Source organism: Octodon degus, unplaced genomic scaffold (assembly GCF_000260255.1).
Source record: "Octodon degus isolate 3935 unplaced genomic scaffold, OctDeg1.0 scaffold00013, whole genome shotgun sequence".
In the NCBI taxonomy this organism is placed as follows: Eukaryota; Metazoa; Chordata; class Mammalia; order Rodentia; family Octodontidae; genus Octodon; species Octodon degus.
The window spans coordinates 25689776-25710705 of NW_004524589.1; the positions used below are offsets into that span (position 1 = coordinate 25689776).

Here is a 20930-nt window from a genome sequence, read left to right on the forward strand (position 1 = left end):
ATAAAAGTACAAGGTCATTTTTTTTTTTTTTTTTTTTTTTGAGACAAGGTCTCATCATGTATTCCAGGTTGACCATAAACCTGCAACACCTCCTCTGCAAGGGTCTGAGTATCAGGGCCATCACTACCTTGCCCCACTGGGTTATACTCATATTATACCCATATTCTATGCCCATTATCTAGGGCAGGTACTATAATGAGAAAACAATGAATTATAGCCAACAAGCAACAAAGACAAAATGGGATGATCAAAAATACTCCATCTAAAAGAAGGCAGGAAAAGAAAAGAGAACAAACGATGGATAAGTGAGACAAATGAAAATAAATAGCAAGATGGCGTGTTTTGGTTTTATTTTCTGGCACTGTGGACTGAACTCAGGTCCTTAGCTAAGCCACATCCCTAGCGCCCCCCTTTTTAAATTTTTTTTTTTTTTTTTTTTTTTGCAGAACCGGGGATTGAACTCAGGCCCTTGCGCTTGCCAGGGAAGCGCTTATTCTACTGAGCCATCTCCCTGGCAGCCCCCCCTTTTTTAATTTTGAGAAAGGGTCTTGCTAAATTGCTAAACTGCCCAGGCTGGGCTTGAACTTTTAATCCTCCTGCCCCTGCATCCCATGTGCTGAGATTACAGGCATGCGTTACCATGTTAAGCTGAAGGCAAAGATATTTTAGATATAACATGAAAAAAACAATTCATAAAGAATGAAAGGATGGCAGGCTGCCCTTGACAGAAATATCTCTTCAAAAAACATTTTTTTTTTCCTTTGAGATAAGCTCTTGCTATGTACTACAACCTGTCTTGAATTCACTATATAGCTCAGGTTGATCTGGACTCAAGACGCTCCTTCTGCCTCAGCCACCAGAGAGCTGGGGTTACATATGTGCACTATCACATCCAGTGAAAAACATTCTGAAGAGATAGAAAGACAAGCTACAGAGAGAAAATGTTTGCAAATCACCTATCTGATGAACTGAATGTAGAACATGCAAATATGGCTCCAAACTCAATTGTAAAAGATATTTTGATAGAGTGGACAAAACTATGAATGAACACTTTCCTAGAGAAGATAAGTAAAGGGCAAAGAGCCATCAATGAAAAATTTCAGTATCATTAGTCATTAGGGATATGCAAATTAAGAATCATAGTGAGATGCTACTTTATACCCACTATTATTAGAGTGGATCAAATGAAAAGGACTGGCCATATCAAGGCAAGGAAGTGGGAGCACTGTAAATTTAGGCTCTTCTGACAGAAATGTGAAATGGTGCTAACAGTTTGGAAAACAATTTGGCAGTTTCTTAACATGGTAAACACCTACATAAGATCTATTTCAATTTCTATATTTACCCAAAGAGAAACTAAAGCAAATGCCCATGCAAAAACTTGATCGTAGGTATGTATAACAGCTTTGTTTGGGTGGCAAGACCCAAAGGTTCATCAACAAGTGAATACATAAACTGAAGTACATCTATACTGTAGAATGGAAGGAAGTGAATTATAAGTAAATTCTGAAATAATTAGTCAGAATGAAGATACTGGAAAAAAAGAGTACAACACAAAGTATGCTGGGGTTAGACCTAAAACACTCCCCCAAAGCATCCTGCACCCAGAGATGGGAACTCTGGAAGGTGACAGGCTCCTGGGAGTCTTGTACTCATAATGGATTCATCCACTGAGAAATCCATGGCTGAAGGTGTTTCTTGCAGTGGGATCTGCTGGAGGAGGGTCACAGTGGGGCAGAACCTAAAAGAGTATACTGCTCTGTTTTTTGGCTGCCATGGGGTGAACATGTCCTCTGTCATGCCCTTCTGCCATGGTACGCCACTCTTCTTTGAAGCAATTATGTATACATATAATTAAAGACAGGACCTTGTTATACAGTTCAGATTGGCCTTGAACGCACTATGTAACCTAGCCTGGTCTTAAACTCACAGTGGGACTCTTCCTCAGCCTCCTGAGTGCTGGGATTACAGGTGTGTGCCACCATACCTGGCCCAAGTGTGTACTGATTATACTGCAAAAATCTGCTAAAAAAGGAAGTTTCTTCATTCTGAGTACTACATAGCATTTTCATTTTGGCAACCCATTTATGCATAATCACTGCCATAATCCAAATAGCATATGACTCAGTTGTATGTCTAAAATTAGCTATGAGTTGTATCTGTGCATTATGTCTCATTATGTCCAAGTTTAAACATTCAACCTGTAGTGAGGTTAAGCTTGATAGCCTAAATCGTTTGATAATAACAATGAGCTTGTCTTCTGGATGGTTAACAACCTAAGTTTGCAGACCAAAATTAGAGAAAAAGGAGGGCTACAAGGAAAGCCAACATTTTGGCCCTAGCCCTCTAAGGTCAATTAAGACTCAGGACATATGAGAACTTGTACTGTAACGTCATGTACCTCGGTAGTGTCCCAAATTTTCTGATCAAGAAGATTATGGGGCCAAAGAGGAAAGTGATCGATGACGTAGAGTGTGCCTAAGGAGAGTCACATGGAGAGAAGACACTCTCTCAGGCTTTCACAGAGAGCACATTGGTCAAGCACTGGCCGTGACTCATCCACATGGCTGACACTGACAAAGGTTCTACAATCTGAGGTACAGGATCTCAGCATAAATCCTGAGGGCATTTCACTGACCTTCTCAGATCAAAAAGCTACAACTCTTGTTGCATAGGTCCTGCTTTACCTTGGTCTTAACCATCCAGTGGAGAAGTATGAAGATGAAATATAGGAAGTAAAGCCATGTTGTTATGTTGAGCTGTGGGGGACTCAGGTCAATAATTTCTGACATTGTCAGTTAAACAGAAGACCCAATGCTATTATGGGCTACTGGACTCTTTTAGAATATTTTGCTGAGTTTACACACCTATAATATTCAATAACGGAACTTAAAAAAAATGGGGTATAACTATGAATGTCCATTTTGTATTTGTGTATTCAGAGTGGTTGGGATAGATATATAGTTGCATTCTCTTAATGAATAGAATGATTTTTTCTAATGGTGTTTGTAAGTAGGATCACAAGTCTGCATGTTGTACAGCAATTAACCACTAAGAAGAATATATGCAGTGTATTATTTGTTGAAACTGTACTTTCGATTTGATTTGAAACTGTCTCATTGCTATATGTTTTATCAATAAAACTTTGAAAAGAAAAAAAAAACATTCAACCTGTTCCAAAGCATAGATCCTGTGGCAATTTTAATCTCTATTTTTACTTATTTATTTATTTCTTTCTGTATTCAAGTACAGGGTCTCACTATGTAGATCGGACTTGTAGTGATTCTCCTGTTTTCAACCTCCCAAGAGCTGTGGTTATGGGCACATGCCACCACTCCCAGTCTCAGTCCCTGTCTCAGCATGCCATGGGGGAGGGCCGGCACGGCTTGTGGTGCTGGGTATCGAACCATGGCTGCTATACTCTGCCTAAGCAGGCACTTTAGTCCACTGAGCTATCTGGCTGGGCTTCCATGGAATATTTTAAGGCAAATTCTAGCCATCATTCTATTTCACATCACAAATATTTCAATATTTAAAGTATTTAAGGTTTTTCCCCAATATAAGCCACAGTTTATTTTAAAATTGCTTCATATAAATTATAAATGCTCTTAATTTTCTTTCCCCTAACAACTTATATGAGAGTGTATACACACATAAAAATTCTTATTTCATTAGCTGAAGAGCCCAGAGAGGCTGGAAATGTTTTAAAAAATATAAAGATGCATAAATATGCAAGCATATATTTAATATTTTATTTTGTAAAAGTATTTTGATAGGTTATATAAAATTAAAACCAGTATGAGAAGCTGGGTATGGTAGTGCAGGCTTGTAATCCCAGCACTTGGGAGGCTGAGGTAGGAGGATCCCTGAACGTTCAAAGTCAGTCTGGGCTACAAAGTGAATTCAAGGCCAGCCTGAACTGTACAGTGAAACCCTGTCTTTGACAAAACCCCCCACCAATATGAGAGATCTATACTAGCAAGCAAAAGTTTATTTAGGGGAAATTTTTTGTGGGGGAGGGACAGGATTTTGTTATGCCACCTAGGCTGGGCTTGAACTCATGACCCTCCAGTCTCAGCCTCTCAGCTGGCTATGATTACTAGCCACAGTACCTGGCCAAAGGTTCATCTGCTTCTGTACTGATCTTTCTGTGCTTCTATACAGTACTGAGCTGGAATCAGCTTATACTAGCTCATGAAAGTAACTGGAAATTGTTTTTTCTTTCTCTTTCTCCTTTTCTTTTCTTCTTTCTCTCTCTTTTTTTCTCCCCCCCCCCCCTCTCTCTTTTTCTTTCTTTCGAGACTGGGTCTTGTTACATACAGCCTGGGCTTAGATTCCATATGTATCCCAGTCTAGCCTTAAACTCAGTACTTCTCTGGCCTCAGCCTCTGAGGTACTAGGATTACAGATGTGCACTACCATGCCTGGTTAACTAGTAACTTTTTAGGAAATGAGTTGGCTGCTAAATGTAACCATAATTAAAAAAAAATTATGATAAATCAATTTTATTAAAAACAAGGGAGGGGGCTGGTGAGATGGCTCAGTGGTCTAAAGCACCTACTTAGAACAAGCTTGGCAGAGCACAGGGACCGCGGTTCAATCCCCAGCACCACATGCCAGCCAGCCTGCCCCCTGGTGGGCTGAGCTGGCCACACACACACACACACACACACATAAATAAAACAAAATAATTAAAAAAAAATAAAATAAAAACAAGGGAACAAATCTTTAAAAGCTCATCAGTGTTGAATTATTTCATTATTTCCTGTAGATACACTTAAATTTAGTTTACAAATGTGCACTTTATGCATATGGTACATACATTATGTAATGGTATGCTGCTGACAACTTCTGCTCTTATCTATATCCAGTAACATTATTAGGCAGCCTGTATCAGTTGCATGCCACAGACACAAGCACATGCGACAGAGGACAGTCTTCCCTCACACCCCTTTCGGAAAGCTGGCTGACTGTTATTCACCCTGAGCAGTAAGTCATGCTGGGCACTGTAATAATATGAAATACTTGTTTCTTAAAAAAGCTTAGGATAGAGGGTTGGCAAGATAGCTCAGCGAACTAAACACCTATTTAGGCAAGCACAGGGACCAGGGTTCGATCTCTAGGACTGCATGCTGCGGTGGCCCCACCCCTGATGCGCTTAGCCAGCCATGAAAGCGGTCATGGTGGTATATGCCTGTAATCCCAGTGCTGGGAGGCTGAAAACAGGAGGCTCACTACAAGTCTGAGCTGCATAGTGAGACCCTATACCAAATACATAAAAATTAAAAACAAAACAACCAGGATAGAGATCCTCTTAATGTCATAATAAAAGTGCTTTAATATATGATAATACAAAGACAAATATGAACAGGTCCTTAGGAAATCAAGGAATATATGGTATATATTAATTTTTTTTTTTTTTTTGGGCGGAAGCGGGGATTGAACTCAGGCCTTTGCGCTTGCCAGGGACGCGCTTATTCCACTGGGCCATCTCCCCGGCCCCTATAAGTTTTAAAATATTGACATAGAAAAACTTATGTTGAAGGTCAGAAAATAAAAAGAACACTAGTAAGGGGGTAGCTTTGGTTCTAATTGTTTCATGGGCTGAAATGTCAAAAGAAAAATGGATATTAATGAGGGAGCTAAAAATGCAATGTAAAATATGTGCTCTTTAAATAATGGACTGTAAGGTGGAAAGGAAAAGAGAATGAATGTGAAACAATTTCTAAGGGTAAACTAACTTTAAGTGCTTAATAAGTAACTTTCTACTGAAGAGAAATTTAAAGAAAGTATTTAAAAAGTAAGGTATCAGTAAAAAACAACAACAACAAAAAAAAACTCACCAAAATTTGTCCAACTTGTTTTGATGGTTGATATTCTCAGAAATCTAAGCTTTGTCTAGCTCGCACTTACACTCAGTCTGAGCACTGAATCTTGCTCTTGTTCTGAGCTTTTCCATACACTGTAAGTTGTTTATAGGACCTTAACAATTAGTTTCATGAATTGTGAAATCATTTTGTACAAATGCCTTTTTTAAAAAAAAAATACTCATAAAATAAAGGAATTACAGAGATTTAAAATGAACACTATATTTCTTTATATGTCTTTCTTCTGCTTAAGTTATTTACCTCTTGTGAAAGCTGTGTTACTTGGTCCTTTTGATGTTCCAGATCTTTTAAAATCAACGAGTTTTGTTTTTCTAACTGAAGCACTCTTCTTGCCAAGTGGACACTAAGTGAATAAAATGAAAAAAAAAAAAAAAAAAATGAATGCTTACCAAAGTGGAATGCCATTGAAAATACTCAAGATGTGTTTGTGCTAGAAAACTGACATTTTCCAATAATTCTTAACTATTAACAGAAAAAAGATGGAGCCAAATAATTAATAGCAGGAGACCAAGAACTCAACAAATCAGAATTCTGAAAATAACATTAAAATCTCCATAACTATGACATATTGATTACTATGCTAATGGTTTCTAGCTTTTGCTATAAAAGTGGAGAGCTACATTATGATACTTACTTGAAAAGACCACAACATAGCAATTTGTAGCTCTCCATTTTTATAAAAACTTTCCCAATTACAAACAAATCAAGAAATTAGTTGAAATACTGCAAACAATAATAAAACTGCACTTTGACAAGTATCCACGTTTACCTCAGACACCACAATGCATTCTGTAATACAAAATACAACCGAGCAGAGTTTTTACTGCAAGTGGGGATAGAGTAGACATAAAAGTTGGAGCATATCCACAGTAAAGGCAAAGATCTTGTGGTGAGGGAAACCATCCCTCTGATGACTGGTACTACTACATTCTTTGTACTGACCTTCAGTGTTTAAAAACACATTAAATGGGAAACGTTCCAATTTAATTTTTAAGACATAAGCTGAAAAAAATGTTCGTTTAGACCTAATATTCTATCCGCTCAAATGACACAGTATCATGCCTTAATAATCAGCTGAAGTTAGAACTGGAAAAGACATCAGTTCTTGTTTACTGACAACTTTTTTTCCCCCCAATAATACAGCTTTCTTTGAAAAGTAAGTTTGTATTTCACATGCTTTTGTATAATTAATGTTACTGTATGCATGCTGATAATTTGTCAAATCTTGGGTCTAACTTTGTTAATTTGACAGCAACATATGCGACACTCAAGTCATCTGTTAGTCTGTTTCTTATAGCAGACTGGATACAACTCAGAGCTTAATACAGCTGCTCACAAGCATAAGCGATCCAAACCCAGTAAGAAGAGCAATCCAAAGTGCTTTCACTGACGTAATATTATTTGCCAGGCAATTCCACACTTGAAGGATCTCACTTTCAGAACTTCCGACTGTGCTGTCCTTTGTCCTGCCTTTATATTCTGTCTTCTTTATCATCTCAAGTATTATACACAGTACATAGAATTTGTTTTTCCAGATAGAGAATTCTTAAAATAGCAAGAGCTCCATTTCCAGATTTCTAAAACTTTTTTTCCTTCTTTCTGAAGCAAGGTTTCAGTGTGCAGTTCAGGCTGGCTGTGAATTTACTGTGCAGCCCAGGCTGGCCTTGAACTTGAGGCAATCCTTTTGCCTCAGCTTCCCCAGTGCTGGGGTTACAGGCATGAACCATTATGCCCAATGATAACCATTTTATTTTATTTCATTTTCTAAATATGCAATGGGTATTTATTCACTTGATATGCACTTACAGAATTTATTCTATCATTATCATTTTTATTATTACATTTTCCATATACATAATGATAACATTCATCAAAGAGAACTTAGACCGGGCATGGTGGCACATGCCTGTAATCTCAGCGCTTGGGAGGCTGAAAACAGGAGGATCACTACGAGTCCGATCTACATAGTGAGACCCCGTAGACCTTGTATCTTCTGTACTAAATGCATTAAAAAAAGAGAACTTGAATCTGTACATGATACATCTTCCTTCTTTCTTTCCATTCTCCACCCTTCTACCCTCTTCCCTCTTTATTTACAAAATCTATGTTTCCACTTTTTCTTCTATTCTCTTTGGTGGCAGTGGCAGGGGGGAGTTTTTCCCTCCATTTCTCCCTCTCTTATTTTCCTCATTTGAAGGACCGAAGTGTGTAACAGATACTGGGAAATGGAAAGAAAATGTTCAAACCATTCCCATTTAGAAACCACTTTATTGACAGTTTTTTAATACATAATTTTACTGACATGCAACTAACCTACAAGAAAGCCCACCCATTTAAAGCATACTATTCCATAATTTATAGTATATTTATTTGTGCAAATATCATTAGACCCTAATTTCAGAACATTTTCATTATCCTCCAAAGAAATTCTGTGCCCCCTGACCACTACCCTCTCTCCTCCCCAATTTCTCTCCACAGCCTTCTGATCCCCTAATCCCCACTAGCTTTACAGATCCACTAAACTATTTTCTTCCTTTATAAATTTTTAAAGCGTCTACCATTTTTAGGTGCTTACCTGTTTTTCATTCTCTAGTGAAAATATAGCAAGGTCTTTTTTTTTTTTCTAAATGTATTTAGTATAGGGTCTACAGGGTCTCACTACATAGATTGTACTCATACCTCCTGTTTTCAGCTTCCCAAGAGCTGGGATTACAGGTGCACACACCACAGTGCTCAGTCTTAGTGGCAGTCTCAGCACACCCAGGGGGTGGAGCAGGTCTTTCTAATTTGACTTGAACTAAATATTAAGATTTCTACTAACAAAATTCTTTTGCATTCTTTTTTGTTGTGCTGGGAATCAAATTCATGACTTGAGTTCATCAAGCAGGTGCTTGTGCCACTGAGCTATATCCCTCACAACAAAATAAATCTTAATGTTAATTTTACATGTTTACATTTAATTTTTTTTTTTTTTAATTTTAGGAAAGGGTTTACATGGTGTTCAGGGTCTCACTACTAGATTGGAATCATAGTGATCCATCTGTTTATAGCCTTTCAAGAGCTAGGATTACAGGTGTGCGCCACCACCCCCAGTCTCAACTGCCGGCTCAGCACGCCCTGGGGGCAGGGCCAGAACGGCAGGTCCGGGGATTGAACCCCTGGCCCCTGTGCCTGCTTGCAGGCATTTTAATCTGCTGAGTTATTTGGCCAGCCCTTTACATTTAAAATCTGTTGATGTTAGTAAATATTTGCAAGCATTAGTATTTTATACCATTAGCTCTGCTTTGCATCAGGTTAATTTAAAAAAACTCTGAAAGTATCTTCAGCCACATTTTCATTCTCATTCTCACCCTTTAAGTAAGACAGGTGTCAGTTTCCCTCATGTTTTCATCTCCCACAGAACTTAGCATTACAAGCTTTTATATACAGCAATTTCTCAAAAAGCACTTACTGAAGGTACAGACCATGATTTATGTATTATTCAATATAGAACAATAAACAAATTAAATGCAACTACACAGAATAGTTATGGATGAGATGGAAATTTTATGTAAATAAAATCTGTATTTTTTTACAAAGAGATCAAGAAATAATGAGACACAAAAGTCTACCATTACCAACAATATGAAGATAATGACTGCAAGATATCAAGCTTAGTAATGTTAAAATTGTTATTTGTTTTGGGTGTTTTTTATTTTGTTTGGGAATTATATAAAACTCTTTTGCAGATATGGCAATACTGACCAATGAAAAATATCATATGATATAAAACACTGATTTAAGAGATTATTTTATGATAGTGCTTAAACTTTAAAACCAGGATTTCTCTCTTACAAGAATCCAAGAATTTCTCTGATTCTGGTGAAGAGATTCTTAATGAGGAAAAACAACTCAAGGTAGAAGAAAACATCTTATGACCATATTTTTCTTTCTTTCTTTCTTTTTTTAAAGGACAAGGTCTTTCTATATAGGGCAGGCTGGCTGTGAACTTACTTAAATTATTTAGCCTTGGGTGGCCTCAAACTTGTGATTCTCCTGCCTCAGCCACCTGAGTATTACTGCTGTGTGCCAACACACCTGAGTTCTTAGTATGTCTTAAAATTGCTCTGAAGTATGTTGTATACTGTTTTGATTACTAGTTTATAGTACACTTTTATTGTGAAACAGTTTCTAGGAACTGATGCTGACAGAAAGGACTGTGACTATTATTTCATTTATGATACATGGATGACACTGATAATGTTGGTCTCCAATACAATTTTAAAAGTTCATTTGCGGCAATAACAGAATACATTTCTTTATAGATACACCAAAAATGGTATAAAGGTTTCCAGGTTTCAAGTGGAATTGGAAGTGCAATACCATTTCCAAATAGAAAAAAGAGCAACAATAAAAAATAGTGAAATCTTTCTTTAAGGGATATTACAAGTTATTAAGAATAGATTTTATTAAGAGGAACATAAAGCACAGACAGCACATCAAAAACACAAGAAAAAGATTTTTCTCATTGTAATATTCGTAAAATGAAAATTCACAATGTTTTAGTTATGAATATCTATTAATACAGGAAAATAGGTTGAATGAAAACACTCTGATTTACAAAGATACTTGTGAATCGTTTAATTAACCATTATTAAAAAAACATTCTGTACATAGAACCTGAAAACTTATAATTTCTACCTGGAGATCTACTAGATTACTAAGGAAGACATTCTAAGCAGTATCACCAATCATGTACGGTGCATGGTGCAGTTGAAGCCAGAGATGCACAGACAGCGACAGCTGATGATAGGCCTGGGAGGACAAGCTCAGTTTGGATTTTACCCTGAAGTACAGGTCAGGTCCATGCTCTGTCAGTGTGCAGAAGAAAGTTGGTAACAGCTAAGGAGAACACTCAGACTAGTGTTCTACAAGCTATACTCCAAGCCTGGAGAACCTCAGTATCTCTTAAGAAATTTGGAGTATGGATGGGAAGGGGAGTTTAACTGAAATTCCAACCAAGGCAAATGAAGAACTGATTAACTACAACTGAGCTTACATCACCTCAACACAATGCACACACAATGAAAACATATCTTTTCTAAGTTTTATATAAGAAATAACTACATGGGGATGTAGCTCAGTGGCATAGCACCTTCCTGGTGAGCACAAGGTCTTGAGTTCAATTCCTTCCAAAACAAACAAACAGTAACTACAAATATAGACAGGGAAAATAACTCTGCTGACCATTAGTTTTTGTTACAGAATTCTCAAGAAAGCAAAATTTTTATAACGTATCTGTTGGTACCTTATAAAAAAAGTGCATGTATAAAGTAGGTACAACACACAATAGTTCTCTGTAATTATTTTAACTGCTGTGTAATTTTTACTTGCATTACATTTAAGGTGTACCTCATCTAGAAACTATCACAAATGAAGAGTTTTATATTTAATTAAGCAAAAACCCCGTATGTTACCTAGTGAAATTATTCTGTAAAGGGTTTTCCCCTAGTTTTTTCCATAGTTCACTTCTCAATATGGGATATTTTTCTCACATCTGTTACTGGCAGCATTAGTATACACACTCTTACTGTTAGCTCAGCCAGCAAAGACCTGGCAAAGCTTGATTCCTAAGATGTCAAAGCACAGTGGAAGATTTCTGGTTTGTTTTGAGTCCCTTAAATCGTTGTGGTTCTCTTAGAATTATCAGCACTCCAAGTAAATAAGTATATATGTGAGGCATGTTAATTAGTTACTTGGTCTGAAATGACATTTGGCCTTCTGATCTTTTTCAATCTGAACAGATCAGGTTTTTTCTCCATCAGCACAGCATGAAAATGGCTTTAAAAATGAGCACCTATAATATTCAACAGAACTTAACAAAAAAAGGGGATACAGATGAATGTCTATTTTGTACCTGTGTATTCAAAGCGGTTAGGATAGATATATAGTTACATTCTCTAAATGAATAGAGGGATTTATTCTAATGGTGTTTGTAAGTAGGATATCATGTCCGCATCTTGTACAGCACTTAACCACTAGGAAGAGAGTATGCAGTGTGTTAATTATTGAAACTGTCCTACCAATTTGATTTGAAACTTTCTCATTGCTATTTGTTTCTCAGTAAAATTATGAAAAAAAACCAAAAGGCTTTTAAAGCATACTTTGTGTTTTTAAAAAAATCCTAGAAAGCTAATTATATGCCTGTTTAAACAATAACCTGACATTAGACCATGTATTAAACAAGGAATAAAGATTACTTTAAAATGAAAAAAAAAAAAATGAGCACATGAAGCTTCATGTGGATCTCTGTGCTATCCACTCTCTAAGGATGCCATAGTGGACTCATACTGATTTCTGTAGTTACACAGACTTCCTCTACTGGCTTCTGTGTATGTATACTTTTAAACTGATCATGAATGGAATGGCAGTAAGTACAAGTTTCCTAGAAATAAAAATGAGAATGTATAAAATTTTCTCAGGTTCTTCTGTTCACTTTTTTCTTTATTGTGAAGATCAGCACACTGAAAATTTCAGCTCAAAGCTCTTTATTAGACCATGTAGGACTAACAAAAAGCCAACAGTATGCACTAAGCCTTACAATTTGAAGCGTTTACCAACTTTTAGAGAAGTCCTCCAATATCCAGAGCAGCCAAAACAAGTAGGGGCCCCACAATCAAAACCTACAACTACAAAATCTTATTTGCTACACTGAAAATAGCTCATTATTTATTTGATATAACAAAAATATTATTTTAGGTTTTCAAGTTTAGTCAAGAAGTGACCATTTTATTTTAATCTGCTTTAAGTTTTTTCAACTTCCCACAGTGTCCCAGAAAGTTTAACACAATATTTAGCTCTTGTATTTCCATAAAACTTCAAAGTGTGCATTACCCTTAATGTCATAATTATAACATTAAGAGAAATTTTGAGTAGTTATTATTATTATTATTATTATTATTACTATTACTATTATTTTTGGCAGAACCAGGGATTAAACTTGGTGGAACTGGGGATTAAACTCAGGACCTTGCGCTTGCCAGGGAAGTGCTTATTCTACTGAGCCATCTCCCCAGCCCCTTGAATTGTTATTTTTAAAACCAGAAAAGTTGATTGTGTTATTTTATAGAAAGTTGACAGTATTGGGCTGGCCTGATAGCTCAGTGGACTAAAGCTCCTGGTTCGGCAGAGCGCAGTGGTCAGGTTTCGATCGCTGCTGTGCTGTGCTAGTATCGCCCTTGGGGTGTACTGAGATGGCGAATCAGACTGGGCGTGGTGGGGTTTGCTTGTAATCCCAGCACTTGGGAGGCTGTAAACAGAAGGATCACTGCAAGCCAGATCTATGTAGTGAGACCCTGAACAACCTGTAGACTCTGCCCTAAATATAGGAAAAAAAAAGTTGACAGTATAATATAATGTCCTATGAAACTGACTGATATCAAAGAAAGTGAATCTAAAACCTAGTTTCAGGTCCATTTATACATTTCAGGATGTTTCATTAAAACTTTGAAACAATTATCTTAATGAATAGTCAAATTATGCTAAAAGGTTTTGGAGCCCTAGTCTTTCCTTTATGGAATTTATTTTAATATACACAACCTGATATGGCCAATTAGCACTTACTGAATATCTACTCTCTGTCAGGCATGGTATATCTTTTTTTTTTTTTTTTCTTTCAGAACTGAGGATTGAACTCAGGCCCTGTGCTGGCCAGGCAAGCACTTACTCTACTGAGCTATCTCCCCAGCCCTTATTATCTCATATTAATTTCACAATATTTCTTAGGTAGCCAAAAGCAACTAATAAAATTTTTCATTGGTTATGTATCTGCACAGCAATATAGTTCTCAAAAACAGAAGTCCTGAAAATTACTGTTTTGGATATTTTGAAGAATATTCATTAACAAGAAAATGTTCAGGATAAAACGTCAGGATAAAAGATTAATTGCTGAATTACACACAATGCCCTAAATATGTTAAAAGATATGTGTATAAATTTCCAATCTTTCTTTTTTTTATGTATCTGGTACAAGGTCTCACCTAAATGATTATCTTGGATGGTGGGATTGCCAGTATTTTTTTAATTTTGTAAGATAAGTATTCATAATCAGAAATCGTCCTCTAATTAAGTCTTACCGTATAACACCTAACTCCTCTCAAATATGTTAATTTTAAATCAAATTTAGTAAAACTACAATGTATTGCATAGTAGTCAGGAAAAAAGTTCCTTTAAAAATTTAATATATTGGGGCCGGGGAAATGGCTCAGTAGAATACATGCTTGCCTGGCAAGCGCAAGGGCCTGAGTTCAGTCCCCGGTTCCACAAAAATAAATAAATAAATTTAAAAAATTCAATATATTTTAGTATAGACTGCATATGTGCACGGAAAACCATACTGATAAGCAAATATTTCATTTAGTGTTCTGAGTAATTCACCTATCAAATTACTGCTTTACTATCAAATGTGAAGGACTAAGTATAGATTTTGTTAAAGGTGACATTGCTTTGTCTTATATAAAATTAAATTTGGCTGGGTGTGGTACTGCATGCCTGTTATTCTAGTACTTGAGAGGTTTGGGTTGAAAAGATCACTGTGAGTTTGAGGTCAGTATGGGCTACACTGAATTCAAGGCCTGCCTGAGAAACAGTATACAGTGAGAGTCTGTCTGAAAAGAACAAACACACACGTTTCTTTCTTTTTTTCTTTAAACTAATGTCCCCTAAAAAATCAAATGTAGATTTTGCAAACTTCAGATATGCATCAGACCCTAAACTAGTGTCTTTTGTACCACTGGTCAACTTTGTGCATACAGTAGGCACTCAATAAAAGTTGCTAGCTAAATGGGGGTAGGAATTCATACATGTCCTTTTTGGCTAGCTGGACTGACTTTCCCTGCCTTTAGTTTAGATGACCTGAGAAGCACTTCCTCAAAATAACCCTCTGGCTCACCATGAGAAGAATGCCTGGCACCAGCTGGCACCAGATATTAATAGCACACCCATTAGGCACTTGTTCAAGGCACACAGATAGCTCAGTGATAAAATCTTCAGAAATATTTGGACAGTTAAGATTATGTAGAACAGGAATCAGTTGTGATTCTTTAAATCTTTAAATATAAAGAAAACAACTTCTATTTTAGAAAATTCTTTAAAAATACAGTAAGGTATAATAATAATTCTTTCAAATTCAGAAGAACTCAGCTTTTGGGATAAAGAAAGAAAGTTCCCAACAGTGAAATTCTTTTTTTCTTATAACAAGATTTTTTTTTTTTTTTTTTTTTTTTTAAGGGACTCAGCTGTAAAATAGAAAAGAAAATGGAGTTTTCCCCTTAAACTTCAATTTTTGGTATTTTTTAATCAATTCTATAGAGAAGAAGTCTTTTTTTTTTTTTTTTAAACCAATGAAACTACATTTCTAGGGTCAGGGAGATGTCTCAGTGGAATAAGCACTTCCCTGGCAAGCGCAAGGGTCTGAGTTTAATACCCCATTCTGGAAAAAAAAAAAAAAAAAAAAAAAAGATTTGGGCAGGGGAGATGGCTCAGTAGAATAAGCGCTTGCCTGATAAGCACAAGGGCCTGAGTTCAATCCCTGGTTCTGCCAAAAAAACAAAACAAAACAAAACAAAACAAAACAAAACAAAACAAACCACATTTCTAGTCTTCCCTAAGTAACAATGGATTAAAAAACAGATATAGAATATTTAAAATTGTAAAATATTCCAGGGTGCTTATTGTGACCTATGGAGGGATCAAAAAGGGACACAGCATACAATGAATTTTTCAAATAATATACAATTTAGAAATACTTGAATTTTTACCAAAGTGGACTATTTTAGCCACCAATATACTTACTATTCAGTTATTCTTAAACTAAATTTGGCAGACACTCAGCAAGTAAGAGATATAAGTTTTAAGAGTCCCTTTGTTATTTCCTATAAAGTGTTCTATATCTTGTACCACTTTAAATATCCAAGGACATTTTATTCTCTGAGGTATTAAAGTTTGCACAAAATTATTAAAGGTAAGATGGATATATTTTCGTAGTATTTTGTAATATCTCTATATGTCTACATTAATTCATAGCTAGGCATAGTGGTGCTTGCCTGTAATCCCATCAGCTGAAAGGCTGAGGCAGGACTATGAAGTTTGAGGCTAGCCTGCGCTATATAATGTGTTCAATGCCAGCCTGAACTACATAGCCAGAACATGTCTCAAACAACCTAAGTAAATAAGTAAATACATGACAAGTAACTTTGAATCCTCAAATTCTTACATGAAGAAACAATTTCTAACAGGTAATCTGCATTCAACTACACAAAGATGGAGAACAAGAAGATGTAACTGCTGACCTGACACAACTTTACAGCTAGCTGGGGGAGTTACCTGAAAAATGACTTCTAATAGGAGAAATGCTTCATTTCGGTATAGAGGAAAAAGGTGTTTTATAAGCAGAGTGCTCACCCCATTTTCATTTTGGGTAGACAGGCAAATAAAGACAGCTAGGTGGGGGCACATTATAGAGGGCCTTGGAAGTCTGGCAAACACCACAGTTAAAGAGAAAGATGAAGCATAATAAATTAATCGAATATGAAGTTACAGCTACAAACCATTTGTTCTTACTGGAAATTAATGTGAACAGAAAATATAAATGGCATCATTATCACTCAATCTAATTCTATAAAAATTCTAATTTACACTTCTATTTTACCCACCATTAGACTCACTTAAATATACATGAAATGCATGATTATTTTTATTTTATGAGCAATTTAATATTTACACACACTGAAAATAAAGTTACATATAAAATGTAAGAAAGAATGTTACACTGTCATTCACTGCAGCATGTTATCAAAATGAGCAGTGTGATTTACACACAGCTCGAGTAGATGAGTAAGATAAATCAAACACTGACTTTACCTCTGCTTCAGCCGTCTTTTAGCTGTTGTGGGAACGTTTGCACCGTAGCCATATGAGTAAAGGATCCTTTCAGCTTCATCTTCATTTTCAACTGAAAAACATTAAAATGCATGGTGTGAAACAACCTCCTTTTCCCTTAAAAAGCATGGCAAAGTGAAAATAAATGAGGTTATAATAGTGAATTAGAAGGGGCCTGGCCCTAGCTCAGTTCTTTAAGTGGCTGCTTCGGCAAAGCTTTCAGCCTCAGCTTTCTGTAGTTCAATCCCCACAACACTCCATCCAGCCAAACCACCCCTGAGGGCATTTGGAGCAAAAAAATCCAACAACAACAGCAACAAAAAACCCAAAAAAAACCTTATAGGGGCCGGGGAGATGGCTCAGTGGAATAAGAGCTTCCCTGGCAAGCGCAAGGGACTGAGTTCAATCCCCGGTTCTACCAAAAAAAAAAAAAAAAAAAAAAAAGTGAATTAGAGGGAACAGAAACATTAAAAAGGCCTAATGCATAATCTCAAACAATCCATTCACACTTAGAAGTTTCTTCAAGTATATCCTCACTCAGATTTGTCTAATTTACATTTAGAAGACACTGAGGGCTTGTATCTTATAATTTCTTGTTATAAAGCACTGTAACATATACAGACTTGTTACTCTGAAGGATTCAAAGTTTTTTTTTTTTCAAAAAATGTACATTACAAAATATGACAAATGGGGGGCCTGCCCCATAGCTCAGTTCTTTAAGTGGCTGCTTCAACCAAGCAGTCAGGCTCAGGTTGCTGTGGTTCGATCCCCACAACTCAAGCCAGCCAAACCTGCCCTGAAGGCATTTGGAGCAAAAAACACCCCCAAAACAAAAAACCCTTATTCAAAAAACAAAACAAAATATGACAAATGATGATGCCAGTTCATTAATTCTCTTCTTGATAACTTTTTGATGATTTTCATTTTATCAGAAGAATAACTTATATTTTAACTTGCAATAATTACATTATATACTTAAGTATGCTAGTCTGAAGAAAATGTGCAGGACTAAGCAAGTATTGATGGCCTGAATTGCATTACTAAAAAAAAAAACCTGGAAAATAATTTATTTCTAAATTTACTTTTATCATGGCACCCTGTAGTGTAAAAGTTCAAATGCAATGTTTTACTGCAAGTTAGGAATTTTTAGGGGCTGGGGAGATGGTTCAGTAGAATAAGTGCTTTAAAAAAACTTTAGCAAAGGCCATTTAAAACTGAAGTTCAGCAGTCAATAACATAAATCTTTATAACATTATCCATTACAAACATTATTTTAACGTTATAAAAGAACCTATTCAGAAGTATCTCAGACTTAAAGTCAAATATTTTACACCATGAGTTAAGCTTGACTATTTGTATGACTATTGATGTATTTATATATGTAACTGCTGGTTGGCCCTTCTGTAGTGTAGTAAAGATTTTAGAAATATTCATACCTTTTTCCCCTAATTTTCTCCATTTTTTTCAGGATAAACCAGGGTCAGCTTTCAGATGTAAGATTATTAGTTTTAAAAAACTAAACTCTTGGGCTGGAGATATAGCTCAGTGGCACAAGCAGCTGCCTGGCAAGTGCAAGGTCCTGAGTTCAATTCCTTGTACCAAATTAAAAAAAAAAAAAGACCCAAAGACTAAACTCTTCAAATTCAAATAATAAAGTTAACTGTGCAGAAAGTGACAAGTATAACTAAGATACTGTAATTTTTATGCTTACATTCTAATAAAGTATACTCACTTTCATGTTAGATGAAATTAGCTGATTTAAATGGTAAACCTTAAAAAGTTGTACATACTTAGTGCTGAAAAGAATATATTTACATCTTTAAAATTTTATTAGTCAATATATATTCATTAGACCATTAGAATAACATTTTAATTTCAGATGTGAGATGATGAGAGAACCCATTAATTGATATTCTAGGACAAATAAGTATGTTTTATTCTACAATGGTTTTAGGATGATTTAAATAGCACAGTAAAAGTTCATTTCCATACCTTTTTAAGATTCTAGGAAAATATTTCAACATGGAAAGAATAACACAGTACACATCAAAAACACAGGGATTCTACCTTATACATCTGTAATGTACTTTGTACTGTACTTTGTATACTTTCAAAGGAAGTTCATAGATCTGCACACGTCATCCTTTCACACTTCTCCATGTAATTCTTCAATAACTGTTCAACATTTACACACAATTTAAAAAAATAAAATTATATTTCATAAAATGCAGAAATACTCATTGAGGTTTTTTTTTTTTACATTTTAACAGCTTTAATAAGAGTCAGAGTGAAAATGAATACTATAAAACACTCATTGAGTTTTTTTTTTTTTAAACTTTTTTAAATTTAATTTTATTTATTTATTTGTGTGTGTGTGTGTGTGTGTGTGTGTGTGTGGCCAGCTCAGCCTACCAGGGGGCGGGGCTGGCTGGCATGTGGTGCTGGGGGATTGAACCGTGGTCCTGCGCTTTGCTAAGCTTATTCTAAGTAGGTGCTTTAGACCACTGAGCCATCTCACCAGCCCCACTCATTGAGTTTTGAAACATAAAAATTTTGATATAGACACACATGTGTAACACAAAAATTCTATGAATATATACAGAACATCTGAAAAGTCAGTTCCCTTGTATCTGTCTTCCCAGTTACTTCTTGGTGACTACCAGCTGCTACAGACACCAGCATCTGAACATTATTGTACAATAGATTAATTTTACTTTTTCTTGAATTTTATATAAATTTAAATATACAGGCCAGCGATATAGCTCAGCAGCACAAGTGCTTGCCTGACAGGCCCAAGTTTCTGAGTTTGATCCCTGGTGCCCCACAAAAAAAAAAAAAAAAAAATGGTGTGTGTGTATCCATACACACACACACACACACACACACACACTCATATAGTAAATATATAGTAAAAAAAATATATGTAGCATATATATAGTAAATATGTACATACATATTTTTGATGAAAGCCTTCTTAGACTAAATAAGTTCATGCTGTTGAATTTATCAGTTGTATCTTTTTATTGAGTAATATTCTACCATATGAATATTTGATGGTTTAACTGTTTTCCTCTCCTGGTTCTTTCTCTCCCTTCCTCTTTATTTTCCAAGTTACCAGGGTTTGAACTGAGGGCTTTCACATTGAGCTACATCTCTAGCCTTTTTTTTTCCTTGCTTCAAATTTTTTTATTTTGAGACAGGGCCTCAGTAAAGTGCCCATCTGGGCTTGAACTTACAGTTCTCTTACCTTAGCCTCCCAGAGTTCTGGGATTATAGGAGCATGCTACTACCCTTGGTTTTGGGTTGCAAGTTTCTAACTATTAGGAATAAAGCTGAGTATTCAATAGAAATGTTTTTATATAGTATGTTTTCTTTTCATTAGATCTAACAATTAGTGTGGAACCACTGGATAACTGCATAAGCTTTTAATTTTATAAGATCTTCCAACTCTTTCCCATTCTCATTAGAATTGTCTATAACTTGTCTTTCTCATTTTAGCTATTTTGGTGGATGTATAATGGTGCATTTTATTGTGTTCACTGACCAATCACATATCTTCCTTTCTAAAATGTTCAAACTGGTCGTATTTATTTCATGTATTTAGTACAGGGTCTGCAGGGTCTCACTACACAGATTGGACACCTAGTGATCCTGTTTTCAGCTTCTCAAGCGCTGGGATTACAGGTGTGCACCACCACACCTGGTCTCATTCCAGTCTCAGCATGCCCCAGGGGCGGGGCTGGCATGGCATACTGGGAAAACTGCTCACGTTTGAAATTGGGTTATTTTCTTTTTATTATTGAGCTGCTAAGTTCATTACACATGCTGGTATATTAATTTTCTATTGCTGTGATTGTGCTTCCAGACTTTTTTTTTTTTTTTTTGCTTCCAGACTTTGTAGCTTGAAATAATGCACGTTTATTATCTCATAGTCCCAGCGGTCAGAAGCCAGTCTCACTGAGCTAATCACAGTGTTGGCAGGCTTCGGCCTATCTGGAAGCCCTAGGGGAGAATCCATTTCCTGTCTTTTCCAGATACTGTTCATATGTCTTAGCCCAGTTTCCTCCTCCATCTTCAAAACAAGTGTAGCATCTTTGAATTTTCATACCACCATATTATCTTTTT

At 36.0% G+C, this 20930-nt stretch overlaps 1 protein-coding gene across 3 annotated transcripts in view; it reads right to left on the reverse strand.

Annotated features, from left to right (window-relative positions):
- Positions 1-20930, reverse strand: part of Pibf1 (progesterone immunomodulatory binding factor 1) — a 245520-nt gene that overhangs the window by 86382 nt on the left and 138208 nt on the right. For all 3 annotated transcript variants that reach the window (XM_023709663.1, XM_004626308.2, XM_023709662.1), the window contains 2 exons: positions 16788-16878; positions 6129-6231 (listed from right to left, as the gene is read on the reverse strand). In XM_023709663.1, the coding sequence (XP_023565431.1) occupies positions 6129-6231; positions 16788-16878 (194 nt within the window). The remainder of the gene's footprint in view (positions 1-6128; positions 6232-16787; positions 16879-20930) is intronic.